This window comes from Dermacentor silvarum, chromosome 8 (genome assembly GCF_013339745.2).
Source record: "Dermacentor silvarum isolate Dsil-2018 chromosome 8, BIME_Dsil_1.4, whole genome shotgun sequence".
Lineage (NCBI taxonomy): Eukaryota > Metazoa > Arthropoda > Arachnida > Ixodida > Ixodidae > Dermacentor > Dermacentor silvarum.
In genome coordinates, this window is record NC_051161.1 from 374568 (window position 1) to 402559 (window position 27992).

General features: G+C 49.1%; 2 protein-coding genes across 3 annotated transcripts in view; one reads left to right on the top strand and one right to left on the bottom strand.

The window, feature by feature from the left end:
• Window positions 1-17834, top strand: part of LOC119460511 (uncharacterized) — a 54462-nt gene extending 36628 nt beyond the window's left edge. The window contains exon 2 of the mRNA XM_037721429.2: window positions 15810-17834. Coding sequence (XP_037577357.1) covers window positions 15822-16844 — 1023 coding nt within the window. The 5' untranslated portion in view covers window positions 15810-15821 and the 3' untranslated portion in view covers window positions 16845-17834. The remainder of the gene's footprint in view (window positions 1-15809) is intronic.
• The window catches only part of LOC119460512 (zinc finger protein 277-like), a 104743-nt gene that overhangs the window by 1282 nt on the left and 75469 nt on the right, over window positions 1-27992 (bottom strand). The window lies entirely within an intron of this gene.

The following is a 27992-nucleotide window of genomic DNA, read 5'->3' on the forward strand; positions in this document are numbered from 1 at the left end:
CTGGTACAGAAGCCTGATACTGTAACGATTGCGCCATAGATGCTTCTCCCCCCATCAGCATGACATGGTTATCTGCGGAGGAGACTTTAATTTTAATATATTGGGTTGTTCAGAATGCACTAAGGAATTTGGCATGATACTTCATACACACTGCATTTACAACGTTCTAGAACAAGCGACACGGGTAACGAGTCACTCCTCAACTCTCATTGACCTATTTTTGATGAAGCATAAGCCTCACCAAATTAAAGCAGGTGTTCTTGCTTATCACATTTGCGATCACCTTCCGATATTTATATGCGTTAACATGGTTTTAAAAGCATACAAGAGTGCACACGACTATCAACTACCAAAAAATTCTGCCATCGAATCTGGCTTCTTTCCAGCATGACATCTCATGCATTGCCTGGTCAAACATTTTTAGTGCTCACGACGTGAACACTGCCTTTTTGCTGTTTTTAGACAAATTCACAGATCAGTATAAAATGTACTTCCCTTTCAAAACCTTTCGAGCCTCTAGGAAAATTAAAAAAAAACGTGGATAAACAAGATACTGTTAGCGAAGGTTAACCTAAAAAACAAAAAACAAATTATATCCTACATTTATTCCTGCGAGAATTAAAAAAAAAACACCGCAATGACCTGAATAAAGAATTAAAAAAAATACAAGATGGAATACTACAAGAACAGCTTTATGTCAGTCAGCCATGATATAAAAGACACATAGCGGAAATTAAACGAAGTTCTAGACCGCTCAGATTCTCCAAGTTGCATAGATCATTTGACGATTAAGGGAGAAGGCATTAGTGGGCATAATTTATGCGATGCCTTCAACACATACTTTACAAATTTACCTGTACCACCAATAAGTGACGAGATACACATCAGATTTAACGCTAATTCCTTTAGTAGCATGATTCTAACACCCGTTACAGCTACTGAAGTGCAGTCCGCAATATTAGCATTAAATAATACTACCAGCTGTGACGCTGAAGGTATACAAATTAAACTGGTTAAATTCATTATCAACATGATAGCACCTGTCTTAACACATATATTCAATCTATGTTTCAACTCGGAAATATTTCCAGAAAAGATGCAACTTGCTAAGGTGAGAGCATTATACAAAAAGGGTAGTCGAAATTATCTTGGAAATTATCGTCCAGTTTCAGTATTGCCAGTCTTTTCAAAGGGTTTAGAGAAACTGATTTTCATACGACTTTCAAAATTTTTAGATAAATCAAACACTCTATCTGACCCGCAGTATGGCTTCCGACCACATCGGTCAACACAATTTGCCTTACTTGACCAGAAAGAGCATATGATAAGAAGTATAGACAGTAGAAAATTTGTATTAGGGATATTTATTGATTTCACAAAAGCATTTGATTACCTAAGCAGCAAACGACTAATAAAGAAATTAGAATTTTATGGAATACGAGGAAAACCGTTACAACTTATCAAATCTTATCTTTCACATCGTTATCAGTGTGTAGAAATGAACGGCTATTCTTCAGGCTTGCTCCCTATTCACACAGGTGTACCCCAGGGTAGTATCCTGGGACCATTCTTATTTAATGTAACTTACATGATATTGTTACGGGGAGAAAATATATGTATTGAGCAAGAGCAAGAGCAAGAGCGAAGAAGGTTGTCGACAACCTTAGAAAGAAAACAGGGGCCTCTATCGGTGAGTAGCTGACGTGGGGCACCATGATGTAGGATCACTTCATGGAGGAGAAAATCAGCCACATCACTTTCGCATCTTGTAGGGAGGGCCCGCGTTATGGCATAACGCGTGGTATAGTCCGTTGCAACAGCCACCCACTTGTTGCTCGAGGATGAGGTAGGAAATGGGCCAAGGAGGTCCAGGCCGACGCGGAAAAATGGCTCACTGGGGATATCTATAGGCTGAAGGTGGCCAGCGGGAGACAATGGAGGCTTCTTGCGGCGTTGGCAAAGTTCGCAGGCAACGACGTAGCTTCGAACAGAGTGATATAGCCCAGGCCAGAAAAATCGTCTGCGCACACGGTCGTATGTACGGGAGACACCCAAATGACCAGCGGTAGGCGCATCGTGTAACTGCGAGATAATTGTTGAGCGCAGATGCTGGGGAACGACGAGGAGCAGTTCAGCACCATGTGGATTCATATTGCGTCGATATAAGGTCCCGTCCTGGAGAACAAACATACGGAGAGAAGTGTCCTGTTGCTCCGAGGTAATGCGTTCGATGATGGACCGCGAATATGGGTCACGACGCTGCTCGTCGGCGATGCGTGAGAAGTCGGAGATCGACAAAACGCAGGTATCTGTATCGGTTTCGGTGCCATCGGGTGGGTCAACAGGGTAGCGGGAGAGGCAGTCGGCGTCCTTATGTAACCGCCCAGATCTGTAGGACACGGAAAACGTGTACTCTTGCAGGCGTAAAGCCCAGCGGCCAAGACGGCCTGTCGGGTCTCTGAGTGAGGATAGCCAACATAAGGCAATGATCTGTCACGACGGTGAAATGTCGACCGAACAGGTAAGGGCGGAACTTAGCAATGGACCAAACAAGGGCCAAGCATTCATGTTCTGTTATCGAGTAGTTTCGCTCTGGTGCCGAAAGAAGACGGCTAGCATACGCGATGACGCGATTGGTGTCCCGCTGTCGTTGGGAGAAGATAGTGCCAATGCCATGGCCGCTTGCATCAGTGCGAACTTCTGTGTAGGCATGCGGATCAAAATGACCCAACATGGGTGGATTGGTAAGGCGACTGATAAGCGTTGAAACTGCTTCAGCCTGGTCGGGTCCTCAACGAAAAGTGGTGTCCTTTTTCAGAAGGTCTGTGAGCGGACGAGTGATTTTGGCAAAGTTCTGAATAAATCGCCGAAAATATGAACACAGCCCTAGAAAACTGCGGACATCGGTAGGAGAACGCGGAAGGGGAAACTCCCCAACGGCACGAACTTTGTCAGGATCAGGCTGGACGCCAGAAGCGTCAACCAAGTGACCAAGTACTCGTATTTGGCGGCGGCCGAACTGGCATTTTGCAGAATTGAGCTGTAGGCCGGCACGTCGAAAAACATCAAGGATAGCTGAGAGTCGGTGGAGGTGGCTCTCAAACGTCAGTGAAAAAACTATGATGTCATCAAGGTAGCAGAGGCACGTGGTCCATTTGAATCCGCGCAGAAGAGAGTCCATCATGCGCTCGAAGGTAGCAGGGGCATTACACAGTCCGAAAGGCATCACTTTAAATTGGTAGAGACCATCTGGGGTGACGAAGGCGGTCTTTTCGCGATCTCGTTCATCCGCTGCGATTTTCCAGTAGTCGGAGCGCAAATCAATCGATGAAAAATAACTGGCACCGTGTAAGCAGTCCCGCGCGTCATCAATACGCGGAAGCGGATACACGTCCTTTTTCGTAATCTTATTCAGGTGACGGTAATCGATACAAAATCTCCAGGTATTGTCCTTCTTTTTAACCAAAACGACAGGTGACGCCCACGGACTGCAGGAAGGCTCGATAATATCTTTGGAGAGCATTTTGTCCACCTCCGTTTGGATCACCTGGCGTTCAGCCGCTGACACACGGTAGGGCCTCCGGTGTATAGGAGGAGCGTCACCAGTGAGGATGGGATGGGTGACGACATGGGTGCGACCTACCGGGCGATTTCCAAAATCAAAGATGTCTTCATAGGACATCAGAATACGGCAAAGAGCGTCGGCGTAAGCAGGCCATAGGTCAGTAGCTATCATGGGCGTAAACTTGTCGTTGCTTGAAGTAGGACGGTCGGAAGCTGCAGCAGTGTCGAATCGTGGTTCGGGCATAAGAGCAGCTACTCCACACTCTTCCAAAGGGGACAGCAAAGCGAGAGATACACCCTCGGGAAGCACTTGCACCCTTCTGAACCAAAGTTCAGAAGGGGAAGCCACGCTCGATTGTTAACAAGAGTGACAATGGAGCTGGGTAGTGCGATTTGGCGTGCCAGGAGAACGACGCAAAATGGGGACACCACGTAAGGACCATCTCGAAGTGGAGGAGAAGGCGACATGAGGACGTAGGTCGCAGCATCAGGTTGCAGGCGAACAAATTCAGCAGAACGAAGTCGGGACTTGTGGTCTTCGGTCGAGTCGGCAAAGTAATGGGGCAGTTCAAGGCGAACGGTGCCAGTTGCACAGTCAATAAGTGCTGAATGAGCAGTCAGGAAGTCGATTCCAAGAATCACTTCGTGGGGACACTCGGCCAGTACAGTGAACAGGACTAACACTGGACGACCGGCAATGGTAACACGGGCGGCGCACATTCCCATCACGGCTGTTGTACTGCCATTAGCCACTCGGACGGCAGGCGACTCGGCAGGTGTCAGGACTTTACGGAGACGGCTACGAAGATCTGATCGCATAACCGACACCTGAGCGCCAGTATCGATGAGGACTTGAATGGGTACATCATCAACAAAAATTTCAACAAGGTTCGGTCGAGCAGCAGGGGTCAGTAGAGGTTTTGCAGTCCGAGTTGTCAACGCAGCCTCACATCCGGGGGCTGCATTGCTTAGTTTCCCGAGAAGCGGCTCGCGTAGGATGGGGACGAGGGACGTCGAGGTGTAGGCGAGCGGGACTGACGGCGTTGCGGCGAGGGCGAGCGGCTAGTGGTGTTTCCCTGAGAGGGAAGGCCGGCATGGTATGGTTCAGAAAGGGGCGACAGAGACCGAGGGTCTCGGTCGAAGCGGCGATCAGCGTATGGTCGAGGCGAGGAATACCAGCGGCTACTACGGCAGTGGCGGGAGATGTGACCGACCCGGGAGCAAGCAAAGCAAATTGGCCTGTCATCCGGTGTTCGCCACTCAGAGGGGTTCCGATATCGATTCGGGAACGACTGGCGAGGTGCAGCAGAGGCAATGACAGGAGCGGTAGGGGTGGGACGTGGGCGGACGGCAGACTGGATATCCATGTTTGCAATTTCTTGGCGGACAACAGCTTGAATGAGCGAGATGGTCATGTTGTCGTGCGTATGGGGACAGTGAGAACTTGGAGCTATAGCCTCAAGTTCGCGGCGGATGACCTGTGTCAAGCTTGGCGTGGCAGGCGGATGTGATGCCGGAGGGTCGTTGCAGGAGGAAGTGGCAGCCGTATTGGGAAGTCGGTCGAAGCGTTGTACGATGCGTTTGCTCTTCACTTGCTCAAAATTCCGGCATTCCTTTATGATGGATTCAACCGTTGAGCAGTTCCTGCAAAGCAGGAGGTTGAACGCATTGTCCGCGATGCCCTTCAAGATGTGTCCTACCCTATCGGCCTCCAGCATGTCCGCGTCCGCTTTACGGCAGAGAGCCGGAACGTCTTGAATATACGTGACGTACGATTCGGTTGGTGTCTGGACACGAGACGCTAGCTCTTGCTTGGCCTCCATTTGACGTCCCAAAGGTCTTCCGAAAAGATCGCGTAGCTTTTCCTTGCAGGAGTCCCAGCTTGTAATTTCGGTTTCATGCGTCTCGAACCATACCTTCGCGATTCCTCCCAAGTAAAAGATCACGTTGGCCAGCAAATGTGTGGCATTCCACTTGTTGTGCTTACCGACGCGCTCATACGACGTCAGCCAGTCTTCGACATCGACCTTGCCAGTGCCAGTGAAGATTCCCGGGTGACGTAACTGGGTTAGTACCACTTCCGCCGGTGCCTGAGCGGCGGAGGCAGCGTCAGCGTCGGAGGCAGCGTCAGTAGCCTTAACAGCGGAACCGATGTTAAGGCCGCTGCGAAGATCCAGGGCCGGCTTGTGGCGAGATTACCCCGCACTTCCACCAAAATGTTACGGGGAGAAAATATATGTATTTACAATATATACAGTTAGAGGGTTGTAGCTCTGTGGCCAGGGTGACACCATCTACCGAGCTCCGAGACACTTCAGCCTCTTCTTCCCCAACCAAAGTCATTTTGTCCACAGCGGTACAAACTCGAACGTGACAATATCCTTAATCTGGATGAGCCAGTCAAATTCATAATCTATGCAGACGACACCAATATTTTTTTAGCTTCTGAAAATACCACAGAACTTTTCGATCGTGCTAACGCAGCATTAACACAGATTAGTATTTGGTCAGCTAAAAATGGGTTGGTGATTAACACTAGTAAAACAAAGATAATACTGTTCTAATCAAAGGGAAACGTAATTCCACTAAGTCTAAACTTGACACTGTGTGACTGCAATGTAGAAATAGTAAATGAATTTAAGACTTAAGTGTGATTTTTACGGCAAACATCTCTTGGGACTCACATATAGATTACATATAAAAAAAACTTGCGCAAGTAACGGGACTACTTTACAAACAAAGATTATCTCCCTAAAAGTGTCTTATTTCTCCTTAAAAACGTGAAGTTTCAGTTGCACATAAATTATTGCATACTGGTTTGGGGTACAACTATAGGCAATATGGAGAAGCTAAGTAGGCTTCAAAGAAAGGTTATTCGAATAATTACCCACTCACCACATAATTTTCCGGTAAAGCCATTAATTGACAAACTAGGTTTATTACGAGTAGAAGATATGTACAACTACGACTAGTGCAAAATAATAAAAAAGACTAAAGAAAATAGAAATTACCTTGTTAACCTCGGTGATATAGTCCAAAAACCTCCTACAATTTACTGCACGTGAAATCTAGAATATTATGAAGTACACTCGTACCGCACTAACTACGCGACACAATCACTTCAGTACCGCATCCCCACTCTGTTGAACAGTTACTTAAAAATATTATTGACATTATGAGGATGAAGATAAAAGAACTAAAGGAATTATTTCAGCAATGACATGTTATGCACACTACAGTCTCCATACACAGTGCTTAATTTTTACTGCGATAACCTCTGATAATTTTACTGTTCTTGATAATCTACTGTGCTTATAAAATCTGTATGCATGTGAGCATATATATGTGTGTAAGTGTATTGTGTATATATATATATATATATATATATATATATATATATATATATATATATATATATATACACACATCCTGTTTTCTCCTGCCTTGTATGCTACACTACCCTTCGTAACGTAAACCTACAGTCTGTGTTTGGTGTTATTTGAATTATTTTACATTTTTGTTGTAAATTTTTTTCCGCATCATTTGCTGTATCCAGGAGGAGGGAGAGGGCCAGTCAAGCTCTTTACACAGCTTTTTTCCCTCTCCTCTTCCATCGATGATGGAAATAAAACAAAGTTCAATGTTCAAGCTCAAAAACGCACGCAAAGCAATTTGAAGCGAGGTGAACATACAGTAGCATATTCGTTTTCTAGGCATAGGCTATCCGCACCATTAGAGATAATTGTTAGCTTGCTACCTCCTTCTCTTTAAAAAATATAATAAGCTTTGTCCTGTGTATATATTTACACATGTGTCTGTGCATGGTGTTCACAGTGGAAGTTAAAAAAAATGTTCAGGGAGAAATCAAGGATGAGGTAGCTGCCGCTGGTGCTTCTAATGCGCTTGTCCTACTATTGTCATGATTTGAAGGAATATGCACAATATGCGAATATACAAAAATAAAGAGAATATATAAATTAAAGACCGTGCATGTCCGCACCAACAGTGATGCAGCAAGCTTTTAGCTACAATAAAATTTTAAGTGAAAAGGTAGAGGCGCAACTTAAAAGAAACCTGAAGTGATGTGGGTAGAACTCTAATGTCGCGCGCGAAAGGAGGAAAGTGGGAAGGCAGCGCGGGAGGGAGGGGGTCACCCCAAGCCCCCTCCGGAGGTTAACAAGGGGGGGGGGGGGGGGGATGGTGCTCTGATGCCGCAGCCGAGCTCCCCCCATCACCGCTTTAAGTGTCATCACCAGATCCCCTTGCGTCTGGTCGGTAAATGCGCAGTTGGTTCCGGAGCACAACGGCGCCCCCCCCCCCCTCGCTTTCATCCCCCCCGGCCTTTCGCACGACGGAGACGTCGCGTTTGCTCTTCGCCGTGCGTTCGCTCTCCGTGAAAGTGCGCGTCCCTCGCGCGCTTTTACTCGCATATAGAGCATACGGCGACGATTTTATCGCCCTTGGACTTTATATGGAACCTCACGGCGACGGCAGAAATCCGCTCGGAGTGTCCATATAATTGCTATTGCAATAAAAGAACCAGAAAGCTCACCTTTATGCATAGCGTTAGCAGCAAGCATTTCCCTGTAAACATTGCTGCTGTATAAGCTGCAGTTGCCGGGAAGCGGCAACTGTGTGGCCGGTCTATATAGAGCATAGAGTTTCTCACTATATTACCCAGAAGGAAGTCTGGCGGTGCTGCGCTGTGGTATGCTTGGGAATGCCGGTATATTGTGACTGAGGATTGGGATCGTTCTTGGAGAGCCAGGACGCCTTGAAGACATGCCTGGCTAGCACCATTCTGTCTGTCACAATGATTCATTCTCTGCTGAAACAGCACGTAAAAAGCTGTTTTAGCTTTATTATTCCACAAAAACATATTTTGTTTAATTTGGAAACTTATTATTGGACGTACAATTATATAAACGTAAAATAATCGGGGTGCTTGCACTAGTGGCGCAAAGCTAAAGACAGCGGAGCTGATTAGTTCCTAGCTGGTCCTGGCTATACGTAGTGATGCTAAATTATACGAAGCAATGCCAAGTGATGCTAAGTTATACGAAGTGTATAAGCATTTCATCGTGGTTCGTGGCATCGGGAACGCCTCGCGAAGCACTTGCAGTCCGAGCACACGTAGGGGAAGTGGGGAAAGCATAGCGTGCGATGCTCCGCGAGGTGGTTGCTAGGCAACGCAGTGGCAGGCGGCACACATTACGTCTGGCTTAAACAGCTCCGCTGTTAAATGTTTCAGCTAGCCGCTAAAGTTCGAGGACAGACAAGATACTTGCTCGCTTTGCAACAACTTGTCCTTGATTTTTTTTGCTTGATTCTCCATTGCAGGTGAGTAAACTTCATTGAGAGATGTAATATGGGTGAATGAAAGCCTTTTATGTAAATTTTATTTTAAGAATGCGCTATTTGTGCAGCCATAACTACGTTTAGACGAAGCCTCATTCAACACCAGCCAACACAAGCCTCGCAGACACATATCCCATCATTCCCATGACGGCACAGTGCCCTTTAAGAAACTCGCATAGACAGTGGCGCCAGATTACCCTCTAGGTGTTATAGTGAGAAAGTCTATGATATTGCCACATGCTATATTGTCGCCGCGGGTATGTGCCCGGCCATGGAAACGACGCTGAAGTAGCGCGCGGGTAGAAAAACAGAGACGACAACGACGTTGCGTTTGCTGTGCATATAAAGTGGTTATATACGTGCTGTACGCCGGCTTCCACGTCTCCTACGAGGTCGTGACACTGGTGGAGGTGCTGGGTAGGATTTCCTCATGCTTAGCACCCCTCCGTGGAGCCATCCATCGAACGCGGGATCGCCTTCGCTCGTCGAAACTCCTGTTCACCGCAAGAGCCGCCGCCTGCTAGGCCTGACGCCCGAGTTCAACCCCTTGCAGGATCCTGCCGGACCGCGTCTAAGTACTACTGCCATGGCCACTGCAACTCCATCGCAGGTGACGCTACAGCATCCTATGGTTCCAGAAAGTTTCCATGGTGACGCCATTGAAGTTGTCCAAGATTGGCTGGACCAGTTCGAGCGTGTCGCCAGTTATAATGAACGAAGCTCCCGGCAAAAGCTGTCTTATGTCTATTTTGCTCTTCGAGACAGTGCGCGGACGTGGCTTGTGAACCGGGAGAGGAGCCTGACCACATGGGATGCCTTCCGCACCCAGCTGCTAGACACATTCACTAGCAGCGACAATATAGAGCGCCGCGTGTAGCGGCGCTGCCAGTCAGTGTGGTGATTTCGGTGAGTTCTGTCGTGCGCTCCGATGGGCGAACCTTCCACTTGGATTTCTCAGTCAGCATACCTACGCCCGGCTCCTTTGGACGTCCATGCAAGTATACGCGAACAAGGCCAAGGCGTCATCGGAGAGGCGTCGCAATGCTTTCGCATTCATCCACGTAGGGATACCTAAGTGCCCGTGATTTTAACGCACTAGCGTTTAAGGCCCCGTGTCGCAGAAAATCCGGCGTCGGCAACCGGTGTGTGATCGCCGGTGGCGGAGAAAATCATCCAACCACATCGACCGCGCAGGCCCTCCACGTGTTGCAAGGTTTTGGAGAACAAAAATTGAATTTCTCACAGTGAAATCCGTCAGAAAAATGGTAAAGTAGGACTTTACCATTTAGCGTCGGATTCGCCGTCGGATTGTAATTTGAATGTACGAGAAAACCTAATTCTGTTGCGAGGAAATTCAAACACAAAACCCTTTTCCAGCATTTCTGTCAGACCTGCGTGCGTCGGGGCAATAGCAAACAATTAATAAAATAAAAGAAGGTGCTGGGGCCTTCACATTTTAATATAAGACCACTTATATTGCCCCTGAAAAAACGTCTTTCCAGCAATGCATTGCAGTTAAAAAGTGAAGCCGACTTTAAGGGGGTCGGTATAAGCTTCGTCTTTGTTAGCTCGCTTTCCACGTTCAGTGTTGAGTGTTGCAGTGAATGAAGCCTACTTGCCGTATGCGAACGATGCGATGCAAACGGGTCCCGATAACGCGATAGCGTTCTACTCTTAAAAGCGAAGCTTAAACGTAAATAGTGAAGTCTAAAAATGTGCGTCAATCCCAAAGATAGCACAGTAGAAAAAGAGAAGGAAAAAAAGATTTAAAAAAAAGGAAACAATTAACAGTTAAACGACACTGCTCCTACTCCCCTCACGTGAAGGGTGACGCGATAGCGTGCTGCGCGCAGTGACTCCGCCCCTATTTCACCACCAACTCGCCCAGGAAGACTGTGTTTCATCCACTTCAACTGGTGTGAATCGCCTTCCAACTTTTTGACGATAGCTGCAGAATTGGGCTTCGCACTGCCTTTCCAGGGCCAGGGGTGTAGCCAGGGGGTAGGGGGGGAGGCTGATGAGGCTTCAGCCGCCCCCCCCTTGAAATTTTTTTCGTGCTGTCATGCACCGCCGACCAAAACAACCACCGGCGCCAGGAATCATTCTGGATTTTATCTACAATGTCTTTTTCATGCTCGAAAAGACATTTTGGAACGAACATTGCGAACTCGGGCTAGATTTCATGGCAAGGCCTATGCACCTGGAGTCGCATAACGCCAAGAGCCCCACCTGAGGACAAAGTTTCAAGGGCTTTTTGATAGCGAGTGGACGCGCCGTGGCATCTCGCAGCGGTCGCGGAATCTACGGAGCACATGGATTTCAATTCCGAAACATTATGGGTTTAATTTTCCTTTAAACTTGGGCCAACATGCGCGCACTGGAGAGCCCTCGTGTTCAAGCCGTTCCAGAAATGGAAGCACGTGCTCGCAATCTTCCACACACACGAAAATACTAAATATCACCGTGACTGTCAGCTTGTAGCTGATAATTTTCTCCAAACATTTTCAGGAAGCACGCCCAATGTGATTGATTAGCTAGATCAGGGCCTGCAAAGTAAAATAAGAGAACACAGAAGAAAGTTAACGGCCTATTATTGAGACAGTTCTTTTTTGGGGGCAACAAGGTCTGGCTCTCCGTGGCCATAGCAACAGTGGTCCTATGGATTTAAGCAAAGCCCCCGCTGAATTCAGGCTGTAAGAAATTCAGTGTTTGCCTGTGTCCAGCATGCCCTGTGGAGTCGGTCGCATGCTATTTTGGCCACATACATTTAAATTTTGTTGCTTTCCAGTGCTTTAAGTCCATCCCAGATGATTACTGGTGCCGTCCTCAGTAAATGAGATGGCCATTGTAGTTTGTTATAGCAGTGCTCTAGCGGCAAAAAATGTGGCCTTTTACTGCAATGCTGCGTTAGGTAAGTTAGTGACGGATCAGCAGTGGTAATGGTCGAGCATGATGGAAACTTTTGTTGTTCAACCACGGATTTAAATTTGAAAAAAAAAAAAAAGGTAAGTGCTCAAAAGTGCGAATGTGCAGAACAGATCGATATTGTGTGGCTAAGTGCCAATAGGTCGTAGAATTACCTGGCAATTCCGTGCTTCTTTCGCTTACAATAGGAAAATTATCTGCATTTTGTACAGCTAGGGTGTTCAAAATGAAGCTTTACGGAAATTTTTAGAAATCGCCTGTGGCAGGTAGCATAATTCTTATCATTGAGCTGGTTTTTTTGATAAGGTGATGAGAAATCGAAACACATATTGAACTAAATACCAAAAATTCACTAATTAACTTTAGTTAATGACTTTACGACACATATTGCAATTTACGAATTGTAGCCGGTGAGTTTGCAAGACGCATCCACTTGAAATGAATTGCCAGCATGACACCAGTTTCGAGATATTATTTCCCAAAGTGTGGGACTAAACACAAGGGCGTTTCAGTTTCTTTTGTGCTTCAATGTATGAAACAGCATTTTGGTAAAAAAGTAAGTGGAACAACAGTGCATTTTTACGGTGAGTTTGATGGCGCATATCTCATTCTATAATAGTTCAAATAACCAATTACACCATCACATCTTCACAGTCATAATTGGAAATACATAATTCCCACCATAGCACAGGTTCGCTGGTCTTCCATCTCCACCCCAGTGGAGGGCTGACAGTTTTTTTGTTCCATCACTCTTTGCGCGGTTCTTGTTCTCGAGCATCTTTAATGACGTGCAAGTTTCTGCCCCATATGTTAGCACCGGTAGAATGCAATGACTGTAACCTTTTCAACGACCGTGATATGCTCCCAGTCAGGATTTGGTAATGCCTGTGATATGAACTCCAATTCATTTTCAAGCGAAGCTTGTATTGCGTTACAGATTTTGGTGGCGGCGTAGTCACACAAAAAGTCACGTGCGGTGCATACCTGCATTGGATATGTGGATATGAGCAAGGAACAAGAAATAAAGAAAGAAGGAAAGAAAGAAGGAAGGAAGGAAGGAAGGAAGGAAGGAAGGAAGGAAGGAAGGAAGGAAGGAGAAAGAGGTGGTGCTAGGAAAGCTGAGGCGGCGCCAGATCACGTGACGCGTCCGACCAATCAGGGTTGTTTGCTGTATCGCTGGGAGGAAAAGGGGAGAAAAGGGGGCTGGCGCACGCTCCGCCGGGCTTGCCTCGCCTCAGATCAGTTTCGGCGCCCAGATGGGAAGGCCGCGCGTGGTGCGTTCCACCGAGGAGCACGCTGCGTTTGAGCAACGGCGCCGCAAACTCGCTCGGGAAAGGGCCAGTCGTCGTCGTGCCTATTCTAGCGTGAGGGCTTCTGAAGCCCCGGCGGAACATCAGCAAAGAGCTGTGGACCCCGAGTTGCGGGAGCGCGATGTTGAGGCCAAATGTCAGCGAAGAGCCGCCGACACTGAGTTTAGGGCAAACGAAGCGGAACGCCTGCGAGAGCGTCGTCTTGTCACAAGCTTCGCTTACCCCATTTCCTCGACAGGGGAAGGGCTCTAAATTTTTTATTCTTCTGTAAGTTTCCTAGTCGTGACCAGGGTCCCTTGTGAGTAACTGACCTAAATAAACGTACTCGTGCACAGACTAACGTACGGTACTAACATGTGTGTCTCGTCTTCACCTATCGTTCTCGTCTTCTAAGCGCATTCATATAATTGTCATGTCAAACCAAGTCGCTCAACTAGGTGTACTAACATGTAGGGCCATAAATTGCGAGAAGTTAATAACCGCACAGTGAGCGATGGAATGAAGAAGAAATAAACTTTATTTAAAGAGCTGGCACTTTGCTTTTAGTGGCCTCAGGTGTCGGCTCGAAGTCCTTGGACTCGGGCGGCATCTCCAGCTTGCTGGACGACCCCCCCCCCCCCCCCAGAGCTGATCTTCCAGCTCCGAACGTTTCAGGGCCGCCTTCCAGCGACGGCAACGCCGACGGAGAAGGTCCCCAGCAGCCCCAGCAGCCGGGGCAACGGCGGGAATGAGCGAGTTCGAGGCTTCCTGTAACGCCTGCCGCTATGAGCGCGTCGCGAACGGCGGCGGTTTTAGTACCGTTGTTGCCGGCACATTTCCAGAGCATGTGTCGCAGCGTTGCTCTGTGTCCGCACGCTTTACACGCATCAGTCGGGTATAAGCTCTCGGGTAACAGTGGCGTAAGACTGCCAGGCTGGGGTAACTGTTTGCTTGTAGCAAGCGTAAGTTTACGGCCTCTTTCCTGTTTAATTTAACGTGCGGTGGCGGGAATTTGCGTCTTTTGAGTCTGTAGTGTTGTGTTAGGTCTCTGAACGTGGTCAGGCGGTCGCCCCACAGCCATTGTGATTGTTGCAGCGTGTCTGTCGTAGTGCCTCGATCCGGTAAATCCAACGCCTCACACTCGGGGGCGGAGGCGGCGGCCACGTAATCTGCCACGGCTCGGCGAGTGAGACCTCGAGCCACGGCGTGGGCCGCCTCGTTGCCTGTGAGCGGGACGTCGGTGTGTTCCGGGGCCCAGAGGAGGAAGACCGTAGAATTTTGTGACGTCAAGTCCCCATCCTCACAAATTTGGAATATGCGGGCGAGACGCGGCCGCGCGCGATGCTTCGGACTGCCGCCTGCGAGTCGCTGATCGCAGCATTCGGCACTTTGGCGAGTGCTAAGGCTAATGCGGCTTCTTCTGCCATGTGTCTCGCGGTAACTGTGGCACTCGCGAGGCATTTGCCCGTGCTGTCTACAACCGCGATCACGTGTGCGCTTCTTCCTTCGCCATATCGCACAGCGTCTACATACACCGCCTCGTTACTCTTACCAAATTTCTTTTGAAGGTCGCTAGCTCATTTGTTGCATCGCCCGACGTGATGCGTCGGATGCGTGCTCTTGGGAAGTGGCGGGACGATCAGGTGGTCGCGGACCGAGGCCGGAACCGCCGTTTTTTTTCTCCATGCTGAGTGTGGTACGGGATGCCGAGTGACTCGAGGATGCGTCGACCCGTCATTGACTTGGATAATCGTTCGTATTGCGCAACGTCGTGCGCCTCAATTAATTCATCAAGTGAGTTGCGAAGTCCGAGCTCTAAAAACTTGTTGTTGCTCGCGTTGATTGGAACTCCTAGCGCCCTCTTGAAAGCCTTTCATATCATGCAATCGATTTTGTTTCTTTCCGATCCTATCCACTTGATGTAGGGGGCGGTGTACGTTATGCGACTTATCGCGTTCGCCTGCACAAGACGGATCGCACAGTGTTCGTGCATACCATTGCGTCTATTCGTGATGCGATGCAAGAGTCGGATCGTGTCATCTACCGAACGCCGAAGTCTGCGCACCGTCTCTCCGTTTTATCCGTTTGCCTGCAGGTGCCAGGTCCCAGGATTTTAATTTTGTCTTCGTGCGGTATGGGAGTACCGCACGAATGAAAATAATTATTTGCGTAACGTTAAGATATAGAAAGGCGGCAGGGTGAATTAGAGAGTAAACGGGAGAAGCCGATATTCTAGTTAAGATGAAGAGGAAGAAATGGAGTTGGGCAGGCCATGTAATGCGTAGGGCGGATAATTAGTGGTCTATTAAAGTTACAAAATGGGTGCCAATGGAATGGAAGTGCAGTCAAAGACGGCAGGAAACTGAATGGTGTGATGTAATTGGGAAATATGCAGGCATAGAATCGAGTCATCTGGCACAAGACAGACAATTGGAGATCGCTAGGAGAGGCAGTCGTCCAGCACCGGACATAAAATAGGCTGATAAGGATAATTTTTTAATAACTACAAAGAGCACATTCATGTTTTCTATGCCAACATTTAAACTACAAAAGTTTGGAATTATGTGATGCATTGATTTATGCAAGATTTGATAAGAGAGAGCCACTGTAACCTTCTTATGTCCTTAAGGGACAGCTGCTGTTGCAAAGCTGATTAGTCGTCCTTGCTTGCAGGAGGAAACAATCATGAAACTCATCCGCTGGGTAGAGGTGCACATCGGTCGATCACGCAAGAGGGCCAAGAAGACACCCACAAAGCAACAGGCGTCGCCCCACTGCAGCATCCCGTCTGACAAGTGCATCTCACCGCTGCATACAACTGCTGAAGGCACCTCACATTTGGGATGCCGTGCCAAGCCTTGCCTAGAAGCGGAACCGCGAACCAGTAATCTGCCCAAGCTACCAATGCACATCCGCACCAGCTTTCTGGGTCAGGCGTCACCGGCAGATGCACGCCAGAGGAGCGGAATCAAGACAAACCCGTGGATTGCGTCTTCGCGAAGCCCCTGCGGAAGCAGCTCGGCAGACTCCGGTTGGGCCGGATCGCACTCCGGCTCCGAGGGCGATTACGGGGATGCGTGCCAGCTGCTGCCGCCGCACGAGCCTCGCGACCATTGGTCCTCGATGGGATCCCTGCGCAGCCGCGCGGCCGCCGGCGACTCAAGCATGCGGGGCGGTTCTCCGCTTCGCACATCGTGGACCTTAGACCGGCGGCCATCGCCCCTCACTGGATGTACGTCGACACAGCTACCCGTGTCGGCGAGACAGCAGCAGCGTGAAACCGCCCGCCGAGCATTGACCGGTATCTGCGACAGTAGCGAAGACGAGGCCTACTCTGAGGACTTCCTCCAGTCCGAGGACAGCAGCGACGCTGTGACCGTTGTGAAAGCTGGAACACCGCAGACTGACTCGGCTTGCGACCCTGGAAGCAGCTGCACCACAACGCCCCTGTCCGAGTGTTCCTCACAGCTACAAACAACTGAGACGTTTGCCGACAAAGTACGGCGTCTGCAAGCCCAGAGGGTGGTGGTCGAGCAGAAGGTCCACGAGGCCCGTATCGAGGAGCAGGCTTCGCGCGATCAGAGGATTCAACTCCACCGCGAACTGATGCAGTTCCGGAGGCTTACGCTGCTGCACTCATTGCAGGAGTTGCGATACGACCTCGAGCAGCGCACAGCTTTCGAGACAGCGCATGGAGGGCGGCATTGACAACACGTTCGATGCTTGCACGCTAAAAAGTGCATGTTTGGCGCTGTACATAGGGCGCTGTGTGACCAGCTATTTCGCACGAGTTTATCTGGCGTCCTAACGTCGTCTATGCGCTGTATTCAGATAACTGGCAGGTCCACTGGCAACAGGGAGCCATGACTTAGAAACGCATTCCTTGCAAGGATTTTATTTGTCCGCAGTGGGTATAACGCGCAGTGTGCTGCGGTCTGGGTAGAACAATATCATAAGATCAAAGCATCGCTAAGTTGCATTCATTAGATATCTTGAATATAGCAATTCCTAAAGGGGTCATGTTTTCGCAATGCAACTCATTTCATCGGCTACATGAAACGTCCACACCGTAAAATATGAGTAAATTTTATGGTCTCAATATTTTTAAAATATTTTTTTTATTTACTTGTGAATGCCTTGGCAGTTTGGCAACACGCGTACTTGCGACTACTGACGTCATAGAGTTGAAGCCCGCCCCTCGCGCCGTGTGCTGTAGTGGCATACTGACGTTTGTTTACCATAGCTGCATAGAAGGCACCACTTGCTCCCTTGACGTGAAACGAGAACAGCGCTTCGGTGAAAGCATACAAATAATGCGTTAACTCGGCAATGTGTACAAATTTAGCCAACTGTTCACTCATGTCACTCTGAGAAGTGCGACCTGATGAGTTCGAAAAACGGTGATGGAACGCTTCCACCACAGGTGCCGCCGCGTCTTGCATGCGCTCCCCGCGACGTAAAAAAATAGTTTATAGCAAACCATCATGGCCCTCCACTAAAATAAAATTCATTATGTATGAAAAGATTCCTGAACCCTTTCATGCGTGTGCACGCCTAGGTAGTGCATCAACGTAACAGAAGCACTGATGGAAAAAAATATATTTATAACGTGTAGCATGACGCACTTTTGATTGAACCTATGCTGAAATTTTGAACAATCTGTGTAAACTCTTTTCATAAAACAAATTGGAAGGTAGACGGCAGTCTGTTTGCTCTGTCTGTCAATCATCAAGTAGCGAGTTCACTCCTTTCATTTCTTTGCACAATGTTTTACATACGGCATATTTTTCAAGTCACGGCATGGATAGCTGCGTTTTAAGTATGCTATAGACATGAACTAGCTTGTTCTTAAATGTGCATGACGTTCCTGAGCACGTTAACTCTTTAAACAAAACTCACTGAATTAAAAATTCTGAACTGTTCTGCAGCTATATGTTTTTCATGAACATAAAGACGCAAGAATTGTGGTTAAAGCAAATTTTCAATGGACTGAATTAATTAATGCCCGAAGAGGTTAAGATAAACCCAAATGTGATAGCTGCAATCGCCACGGTACGCTTAACCTTCGCGGATAGTGCGACAGAGACATTGGCGAGTGCACAAGGCAGACATACAAGAACTTGTACGTTTAAGCCTCAGAAACATTTTTCTGTATATTGAGCACAAGAAAAGTATATATGCAAGTGCTGGCATCCTGCTTGCTTGTCTATCGGCATCATGCTTGTCTATTGCGAAGCTTTTGTTCAGCGGCCGGTCTGCCCGTGCACAGGTCTGAGGACGACAAGAGACTCGGGCAATAATCGGGAATTTTTCGGCGATGTTGTCAAGAAAGCCGGCTAAATGCCACTATACTTGGCGGTTGTGCAGGCGTCGTAATGTGGCAGTTTGATGTATCAGTGGTAGTGTCACCGATGGCTCGGCCTATCGCTGGCGTCAGCGTTGTGTCGGCATCGTGCACGTGGTCACAAGGTAGCTGCTGCTCGGCAACAATACTGAGTGTCATAAATGCTTACTTGCCGTGACAGCAGTTTAGTTTAGCCGAAAAGTCTACGCATTGCAGACGACGACCCAATGCGCCGCGTGTAGTTACGTCTTAACGCTGCTAGAGTGTACTAGATTGAGAGAGTGGGTCCAGCGGACGCCTTGGCAAGCCCCGAGGGTGAAGCAAAAATGCGGAAAATGTGGTGGCGCTTCAGTCGCCTTCTTCTGAATCTCTGGCCAATAAACGTTGGCTCCGGTTGTTCCGGCAGCGCTAATTGGCTGAGGCGAGCTCACGGGCTGAGTAGCTGTCGTCTGCTCAACGCACCGTCGTTGGTGCGTCATTTGCGCACCAACGACGAGCAGCCGAGTATTGCTTTCATGGCCCCGACATCGTGCTCCTTCACTAAAAACAATGCACTTCGCGAAGCGCGGTTAACACATGAACTGCCAAAGTCCGCACTCAACAAAGAAAGAAACGATGCCGTAGCCACGCTGCAATAGCGAAGTCAAGCCGTAGACAGGCAGCAATAACAAAGCCAAGCCGTAGCCACGCAGCAATCACGAAGTCAAGCCATAAGAGCCACAGAGCAATAATGAAATCAAAACTTCGAGCCCAACTTTCCGACTGAAATTTTTGTCCGTCTCCGCATATAGTACCAGGTGGAAATTTGGGACGCTAATAACAGGAAAAAAACCTCGTATTATACGCGGGTCTTTACAGTACTCCTCCCGACTTTTTTTTTTTGTTTGCCGTTTTGTAAATCTCCACGGTATTTTTATTTTTTTTTGCTGTTTTGTAAACCTCCACGGTATTTTTTTTTGTTTGTTTCCAACCTTTTCGTGCAATTTGGCGTCTCTGTTCCTCTCACTTACATTTTTTTTTCTTTTTGTTTTTTAGCGTCGGCTATGAGAAATCGTCACCACACAGCTGTTCTGGCGCTTGTTGGGTCATTGCCTCTCAGATCTGGCAAAGCGCATTCACCAAGGCAATGGTTAGGTGAAGGAGAGGGCGAGTCCGCCGGCAAGTTGAAAATCACCACACGAGGTTGGCACGGTGCTCGTCATGGCAACAAACAACGTGCCCGTGATGATAACGACAGGATTAATCGCACTGCGAGACTTGGACCAACACCACCTAGATAGCACAAAGCCTGCGCACTCCGATCCATGACGTCATGCTACTTGGCCGAACTGCCATAGTATCTGAAGGCTGATCCACACGACGGACCAAATCACTCTTTTGGACCGCGGTCCGCGCATCAAGTTATAGGACGTCACCGATTCGTGCGAACCGCTGTTGGTCTGCACAAGACCGCGGACCTCGTGGTCCAACAATTCGCCGAGGCTTTTCCCTCTTCAATTGTGGCAGCGGACCGCAGCGATTTTAGCGTAGCCAATGAATGTTGTCTGGCAACACAGTGTCGTCAGCCAAATCCGAAGTTTTCGGCTCAGCAAAAGCCATTCGTTTCATATCCGCCCTTCCGCCTCTCGCCTACACGTGCATGCAGCAGCTATTTTTCCAACACCATGTCCTCTTGGGTTGGCATGGGTTCGTGAGTTAGTTGATTCGAGAGCACTGTGGCCAGGAGTGTAGCTGGTTGGTCCGCTCTGTCGTCTGCTATGGCGGTCCGCCGTGTGGATGTGCTCTACGCTGGACCGGACCACGGTGGACCGTGACATCGCATCACGTGACCGATCGGCCCCGCACACTTGGTCCGTCGTGTGGATCGGCCTTTGTGGGGATGCTCCCGCGTAAGCAACAGTGATTTTGACGTCACCGCTTTAGTCACGTCAGCCTGGGCAATGGAAATTTCGGGCAGGCAGCATGACGCCATAGATCGGAGTGCGTAGGCCTGTGCGAGTGAATCCGACGAGAAGGGACGTGTCGAGTGGAGGAGCCTTCTCATCGCACCAGGAGCAGCGTACCAAAGGGATAAGTTTTCTTATTTTATATTTCACTCATTGTTTTTTTAGGACTGTTAGGTAGCCGAGCAATCTTTAGAAATTATTTTTCTTGCTTCTCAGTTTCTTGGTCTTTTCACGTAGATATAAGTAGGTGACGAATAATTATTTTTGTCACATCTATGTCAGGGCTGAAACCCAAAGAAGTGGTCAAGGACTCCATTCGCATCAACGAGAGGCAGAACAGTGAGTGCTGTTTCCTCCCTCAAAAGAGCAGAGAAATACAGTGCGATCAAGGAGCTCCACGTTGGAGACAGAGCATACAGAGTCACCGCATACATGACAGCGCCGGCAGATATGTCGAAGGGAATCATCCGAGGGATACCAGACTACGATACCCCCACAGACATAGAGAGAAGCCTAGTGAACGAAAGGAACCCCGGCGTATTACACGCCAAGACAATGGGTCGCACCAACCTCGCGATCATCATGTTCCGGGGGACGTACGTGCTGCGTTACGTTTACTACAGGAGTTATGAGTACCAATGCGTACTGTACAATAAGCAATACGAAACGCGTTAGGCGTGCGGAAGACTAGGACACAGAGCCGACGTCTGCCCACAGCCACAAGTAAGAAGGTGCCGCATATGTGGCAGCGCTCAGCCTATCGACGAGCATCGGTGCGACCCCAAGTGTCTCCTCTGTGACCATCTGACTGGCGACAGGAAATGCAAGGTCAGGTTCAAGACCTCGTACTTGGTCAAGAAACGCCAATGGGAGAGAAAGCTACAAGACGAAGAGACCTTGAGAGAACGACAACGCACGGAGAACGCAAAGCGCGACGCCGACGGCACTGGTATCAAGAAAAACGACTTCCCAGCGTTGGACGACGGACACCAGCATCAGTCTTGCTCGCGTTCCCGCTCCGGCGCCCGCTCTCGGTCGAGAACCTGCGAGCCAGGTGTTGGATCCACGCCGAGGGCCAGTTTCGGACCCAGAGCCCAGAGCAGGTCAACCTCCAGGAGTGGAACCGGACCGTTGCAAACGAAGGGAGCAGAAGCAGGGAGCGGACACCCCAGACCGTTACGGGTGAGCTGGACAGACGCCGTCTCCGGCGGACGCACGAGGGTCGAGGCTGCTCCCCCCAACGTGAATACGAAGGCCAACAAGGAGTTAGCGCAGATTAAGCAAATGCTTCTGCAGCTAAGGACAACGCTTAATTGAGGGATGCCATTAACGTACTTAAGGAAGAAAACGCTAGACTGAGAAACGGAGGCAAAGATAGCAAAGATGTAGCACAGATCGCCGAAGATACGGAGGAAATATTAGAGGGTGGGGACGAAGTGCCCGTACCCACAAAACGAAGGGCTGTAGAAGTAGATTCAGACTGCAGTGATAGGAGAACATATAGGTGAGAGAGTAAGATCAAAAGACTGCAGGAAGAGTTAGAACTTAGAATGGAGGAAGATAAGAAAGGACTTGAAAAGAAAATGGACGATATGATCGTTCAGATCACTAAATTAATGCAACAGCAATTTGCCACGATGCAGCAGCAGATGCAGCAGCAGTTAGGCTCCATGCAAGCGCGTGTGGGAGAGCTAGAAGTGAAATTATCGGTAGCAGTCAGTCTACCGATGAGAGCCTCGCAAGCAAGCAGTTACGGCCCCATTAAAACGACTAGCAAACCGTATAGTCGACCTGCAGTAACAGCGACGAGCGAGATCGCTGGAAAACTTTATTACCACCATGGATAAACACAACAGGTACACGATCTGGCAGTGGAATTGCAGGGGTTACGCTAGGAAAAGATGTCATTTACAGCAATACCTGATTAACAAAGAAAATCCAGACTTCATAATATTACAAGAAACTAACGGGAAGGGAAAATTATTGGGCTACAAGTCCTACAGTGGCGCCGTGAGGGAGAAATCGGCCGTTACCACGCTGGTCAGACGAAATGTCACGGCCGTCCAACATGACACAGACAATAAGGGAATCGAACATACTTTATTAGAAATAATACCGACTCGGAAGGTAGCTAGCAGCCTTTTCGTTTTCAACATCTACAGCAGTCCGCGATGCAAACACAGATTCCGCACGCTCATTTGGAAAACGATCGCCATAGCGAGCAGGCAGGCGGTCCTGATTGCTGAGGACTTAAACGCTCAACACACCGCGTGGGGTTACAAATTCGAAAACGTCAAGGGTAGGAACCTGCGACTCGACATGCAGCAAAAGGGGCTCACCCTCATTACGGATCCCTCCTCGCCAACGCGGAGAGGTAACAGCATTAGCTAGACACCACACCCGGACCTAACTTTTATGAAAAACATTGGCGATTCATAGTGGACGAACATGCAGCAGGACCTGGGTAGTGACCACTTCATAATACAGAATAATTTCACGGCGGGACCGCGCAAGATAAGAGGTAAACAGTTCAAATTGGTCGAGTGGGACAAATTCAGAAACATAACTCAGACGAAAGAAGCGGAGGAAGCAATTCACGACATCGGGGATTGGACCGACGTGGTGGAGCGGGACATTGCCGTGGCGGCACAAACGGTCCCACCGGAGGCAGAACTCGAACTCCGAGACAGCAGACTCTTACACATGTGGGAGGCCAAACACAGTTTGCAGGAAAGATGGAAAAGGCAAAGACACAACAGATCACTTAGGAAAAAGATAGCGAAACTTAACAGGGCCATAGAGAGTCACACACAACAGCTGTGCAAGCAACAGTGGGAAAACACCTGCAGTAACATGGAGAATCAGCTAGGGCTCGCCAAGATGTCGAACTTGCTTAGGTACATGCTAGACCCCGAAGAGAGGAAAACCGCGTATAGACGTAACATCAACAGAATCATACATGCGTATGAAGGCTCCTAATAGGACATCTTACGGGAGATCAGGGAATGGTACATTAATTCGGCCCCACCGGCAAAGCATCCGGCATACGAAAGTGCAATCAACGAAGACCTAGACAGACCGATCGGCGAGTCTCAGATCAAAGGGGGGGGGGGGGGGGAGGGGTATTCTGTAAAAGTCCACCTAGTTCCAATTCGGCTGTCGCCTTTGGCTGACGCTTCACGAGCGCGAAGGAGACTGGCTGGCACCCGAGAGGACGTGTTGAAGCTGGAAAGTCCAAAGAATTGGGACAGATACTTGGCGCCATTATTATTTGCTTAATGAGAGGTGCCGCAGTCCAGTCTCGGTTTTTCTCCTTTAGACCTACTGTATGGTCGATACATTAGAGGACCAATGGCCATACTAAAGGAATTATGGACACGAGCAACTCTTGATGAAGAAACCAAGACCACATATGGTTATGTTATGGAGCTTAGCAAACGTTTACAGGAAACGTGCAGAATTGCTCACGAGGAGCTGCAGAAAGCCAAGCAGACATAAAAGAAGTATTGAATCCATTGAAAAACAAGGTCACATCCGATTTGTTGAGCGTTTGCGAATTTCATAGTGAGTCGTCGTGCTATGAGTGGACCTCTTTCTTCTTTGATCAGGGTTTGCAAAACCGCACGGGAGTCGGTGAGTATCGCAACAGCTGGAGGGAGGGGCTCAAGTACAAGGTCGGCAGCCAGGTCGAGCGCTGCGAGTTCGGCCAGAGTTGAAGAACAACTGCCGTGGAGGCGGCCCAGTTTTGAGGTTGTCAGCTCTGGGATGGTGCAGGCTGCTGCTGCGCAACCGTTCTTGAGGACCGAGCCGTCGGTAAACACTTGCACACTGCCAGAAAGTCTTTCTTCAAAAGTGGCAGTGACTTCCTGCAGAATGGCGCAAGCGGGGGTGTTTCGTTTGCTCCTAACCCCCGGAATGGTGGTATGAATGATGGGGGGGCTGTGACGGTGGGGAGTGGGGGGAAGCCAGCCACAGTAGGGGGCGGGTACGAGGCAGTGAAATTCAGCTGCGTGCCGTCCCATACCGGAGAGGGGGAGAGAGTGCAGCCACAAAACAAGATCTTGTCCTTGGTTCCAGTATACCGAAGAAGGATACCGCCAAAAGTTTCGTGAGGCTAAGCAAGAGAATTCCGAGACAGGGCGGCAGTTTGCTGGTCGACTGCTCGGGTACTTTGATCATTGGCAGCAGATGGCGAAAACAGAGAAAACGTATGAGGCATTACGAGAAAAGATTGTATCGGAACAGTTTTTGTTACGCTGCAATGAGAGACTCACCATCTTCCTGAAAGAGTGAGGATGCCGTGACCTCAAGAAGCTAGCCGAAGTCGCTGACCATTATTTGGAAGCGCAAGGCCTGTCAAACCTAGCCAGAGGAAAAGAAGAAAGCGAAACCAGTAAAGCAGCCTCGCAGAGCAAGAAATGTGAAAGAGAGGCTGGAAAAGGAAAAGTTCGGTGCTTTCTATGTGGCAAGCAAGGACACTGGGCTGCAGATTGTTGGACACGGTCAGAAGGACCGAAGTCCTCGTGTTGCTGGAAATGCAGGGAGCATGGCTATAAAGCTGACATGTCTCCTATGGTAAAGCGCCACGACAAGGAGGCGTCAAGTGCTATTGCTGATTGCGACCGGATGCCTGCTGCCCCGAATGAAGAAAATCGGGCTCCTGCCACTAAATCCGTAGAGAAAACAAGCCCATCTGCAAGAACAGATGGAAAATATATTTGTCTTCATCTTATGACGCAAGAGATGCCGACGGCAACTGGATATCTCGATGGACAGCTTGTGACGGTGCTGAGAGATTCCGGATGCAATACTGTGGTCGTCAGGCGTTCGCTGGTACCGGAAAAGAATTTCACCGGTATCATGCGTACCGTTTACCTTCTGGACGGTTCATTTAAGCAGCTTCCAGAGGCAAAGGTCTACGTAGACTCTCCTTTCTTCCGAGGAACGACACTGGCACTCTGCATGGAAAAGCCACTCTATGATGCTGTTCTTGGGAACATCGACGGGGTGCTCTACCGTACTGGTTTTGACATGTCCCATGACCCGTCTGGTGGTGCAAAACTACACGAAGAGTTGGCACCAGCAGAGGAGCCTGTTCGACACCAAAGCGTGTCCCAAGATAGAGCGACCTTGAGTGCAGCGACAAGGGGAACCAACCGAACGAAGCTACCTGTTGCTGCATCTAACGCACTAGATGTGAGCCCAGAAGTTTTGGAAGCGTTGCAGCGAGCAGACCATACAGGTTGCAAAGTTGTTTCTCATCAATCGGGCAGGCAACAACGAAACGATCAGCAATCACAGAATTTGTTTTGATCAAGGGCATACTTTACCGACACTACAGATCGCTGACGAGGAAGGAAGTTGACCAACTGGTTGTTCCCCAAAACCTGCGCCAGTTCGTCCTTAAGATGGCGCACGAAGGAGTTTTGGCAAGCCACCAAGGTATTAAATGCACCACTGACAGGATACTTGAAGAATTATATTGGCCAGGCGTTCAGGCTGAGGTGACACAATTTGTGCGCTCTTGTGACATCTGTTGGCGCACTGTGCCGACACACCTAGTCGGACGTCCCCTAGGGAACATGCCGGTGATTGACACGCCGTTCCAACGTGTGGCGATTGATATAATCGGGCCACTCTCACCGACATCGGCAAAAGGAAACCGGTATATCCTAACAATGGTGGACTGCGCAACACGCTATCCTGACGCCGTTGCATCACCAAGCATTGAAATGGAGAGGATAGCAGAAGTGTTGGTGGAAATGTTCTCGCGCGTGGGAATACCACGGGAAATCATGATCGACCGAGGTCGATCCTTCACTTCAAGTTTAATGCAACAACTAAGCAGGCTACTATCCTTCCGACATTTGCCAACAACCCCATACCACCCTACGGCGAATGGCCTTGTTGAGCGTTTTAATGGCACGTTAAAGCAAATGATACGGTGCATGTGCCAGGAAAGTCCAAAGAATTGGGACAGATACTTGGCGCCATTATTATTTATGTATAGAGAGGTGCCTCAGTCCAGTCTCGGTTTTTCTCCTTTCTACCTACTGTATGGTCGATACATTAGAGGACCAATGGCCATACTAAGAGAATTATGGACACGAGCAACTCTTCATAAAGAAACCAAGACCACATATGGTTATGTTATGGAGCTTAGCGAACGTTTACAGGAAACGTGCAGAATTGCTCACGAGGAGCTGCAGAAAGCCAAGCTGACACTAAAGTAGTATTACGATCGCAAAGCAAAGCCACGTCAGCTCTGCGCCGGAGACAAGGCGTTGTTACTATTACCTTCCGATAACAACAAACTAATTCTAACCTGGAAAGGCCCATTCACTGTATTGGAAAAACGTAGTGAAATCGACTATGTTGTTAATCTTGGAACCCGCACCAGTCTGTTCCAGGTCAACCTTCTTAAAAAGTATGAGGAGACACCACCTTCCAACGGGCACAGTGGGACACGCGGCTTTCACGTTACAGACACAACAACCGGAACTGCCGTTCCCTTCACTTGAACAACGCGAGACTTACCGTGACGTCAAAGCTGCCAACACCTTGATTCGTGAAGCGAGAAGTACGTGGACCGTGAAAGGGCCTTGCTCTCGGGTGAACCATCCAGAAATTCTACGTCTACCTCACCGGCAAATTATTTGTACTTCTGAGCGATCACCAGCCGCTCGCCTACATTAACTATGCCAAGCACACGAAGAGCAGGATACTCCGCTGGTGTCTGATACTCATGGTGTACGGCTTCACGGTGGAACATATCAAGTGCAGCGAAAATGTAGGCCCGGACTATATGATCCGAGTGCAGACTCGCAGTGTAAAGTGCGCCTACTGCATTTGCTGCCTTTGTGAACATTCATGAACTACTTATGTGCGTGTTGAAAAAATCTTACATGTGAACACTTTTCGCCTAATTGACTGTGAACAGTGCCCATGCACGTGCTTTGAACAGTTGTTTAGGTGAAACAACTTTCTAAAGTGGGGGGTAATATGGCATATGTAAGTGCCGCGAGGTGCCGCTAGACGATCGGAGCGGCCACCCAAGCTCCGTGAAGAAGTGAACGATTGCACGAACACGGCGGCACGAGGCACGATCTCGCATTGTTCGAACCAGGCGGGCAGCAGTTCCGAGCTCCTGGGGTGAACGAGGCGAGAGGTCCTGCCAGGCGAGATGTCCATGGAAAAGTGCGGAGGATCGCGGAGCCGAGCGTGGACGAGGGCGTCCGAGGAACCAGGGCTCCTGCTGCCAGTGCTCGAGACCCTGGCTGACCCGAGGGCCGCCGGTCCCCGAGCTGCCGCACCTGAGCTGTGCCGAGCAGCGATCATCTGGCACAGATGTGTGCTAGATGCGGTCCTCACGTGTGACCGCCGCATGTGGGTTGCGAGCGGCGTACGAGCTAGGCACCGAGGCCGTGCTGGATGTGCGACTGTAGTACGTTGGTCGCGAGCGGCGCATACCGAGCCGGACACCGAGGCCGTGCTGCTGGACAAGGGGCTCCCTGGCTGCTCCCGAGCGTGCCAAGCCCGAGAACCGTGCTGGACGGGCCTTGAACG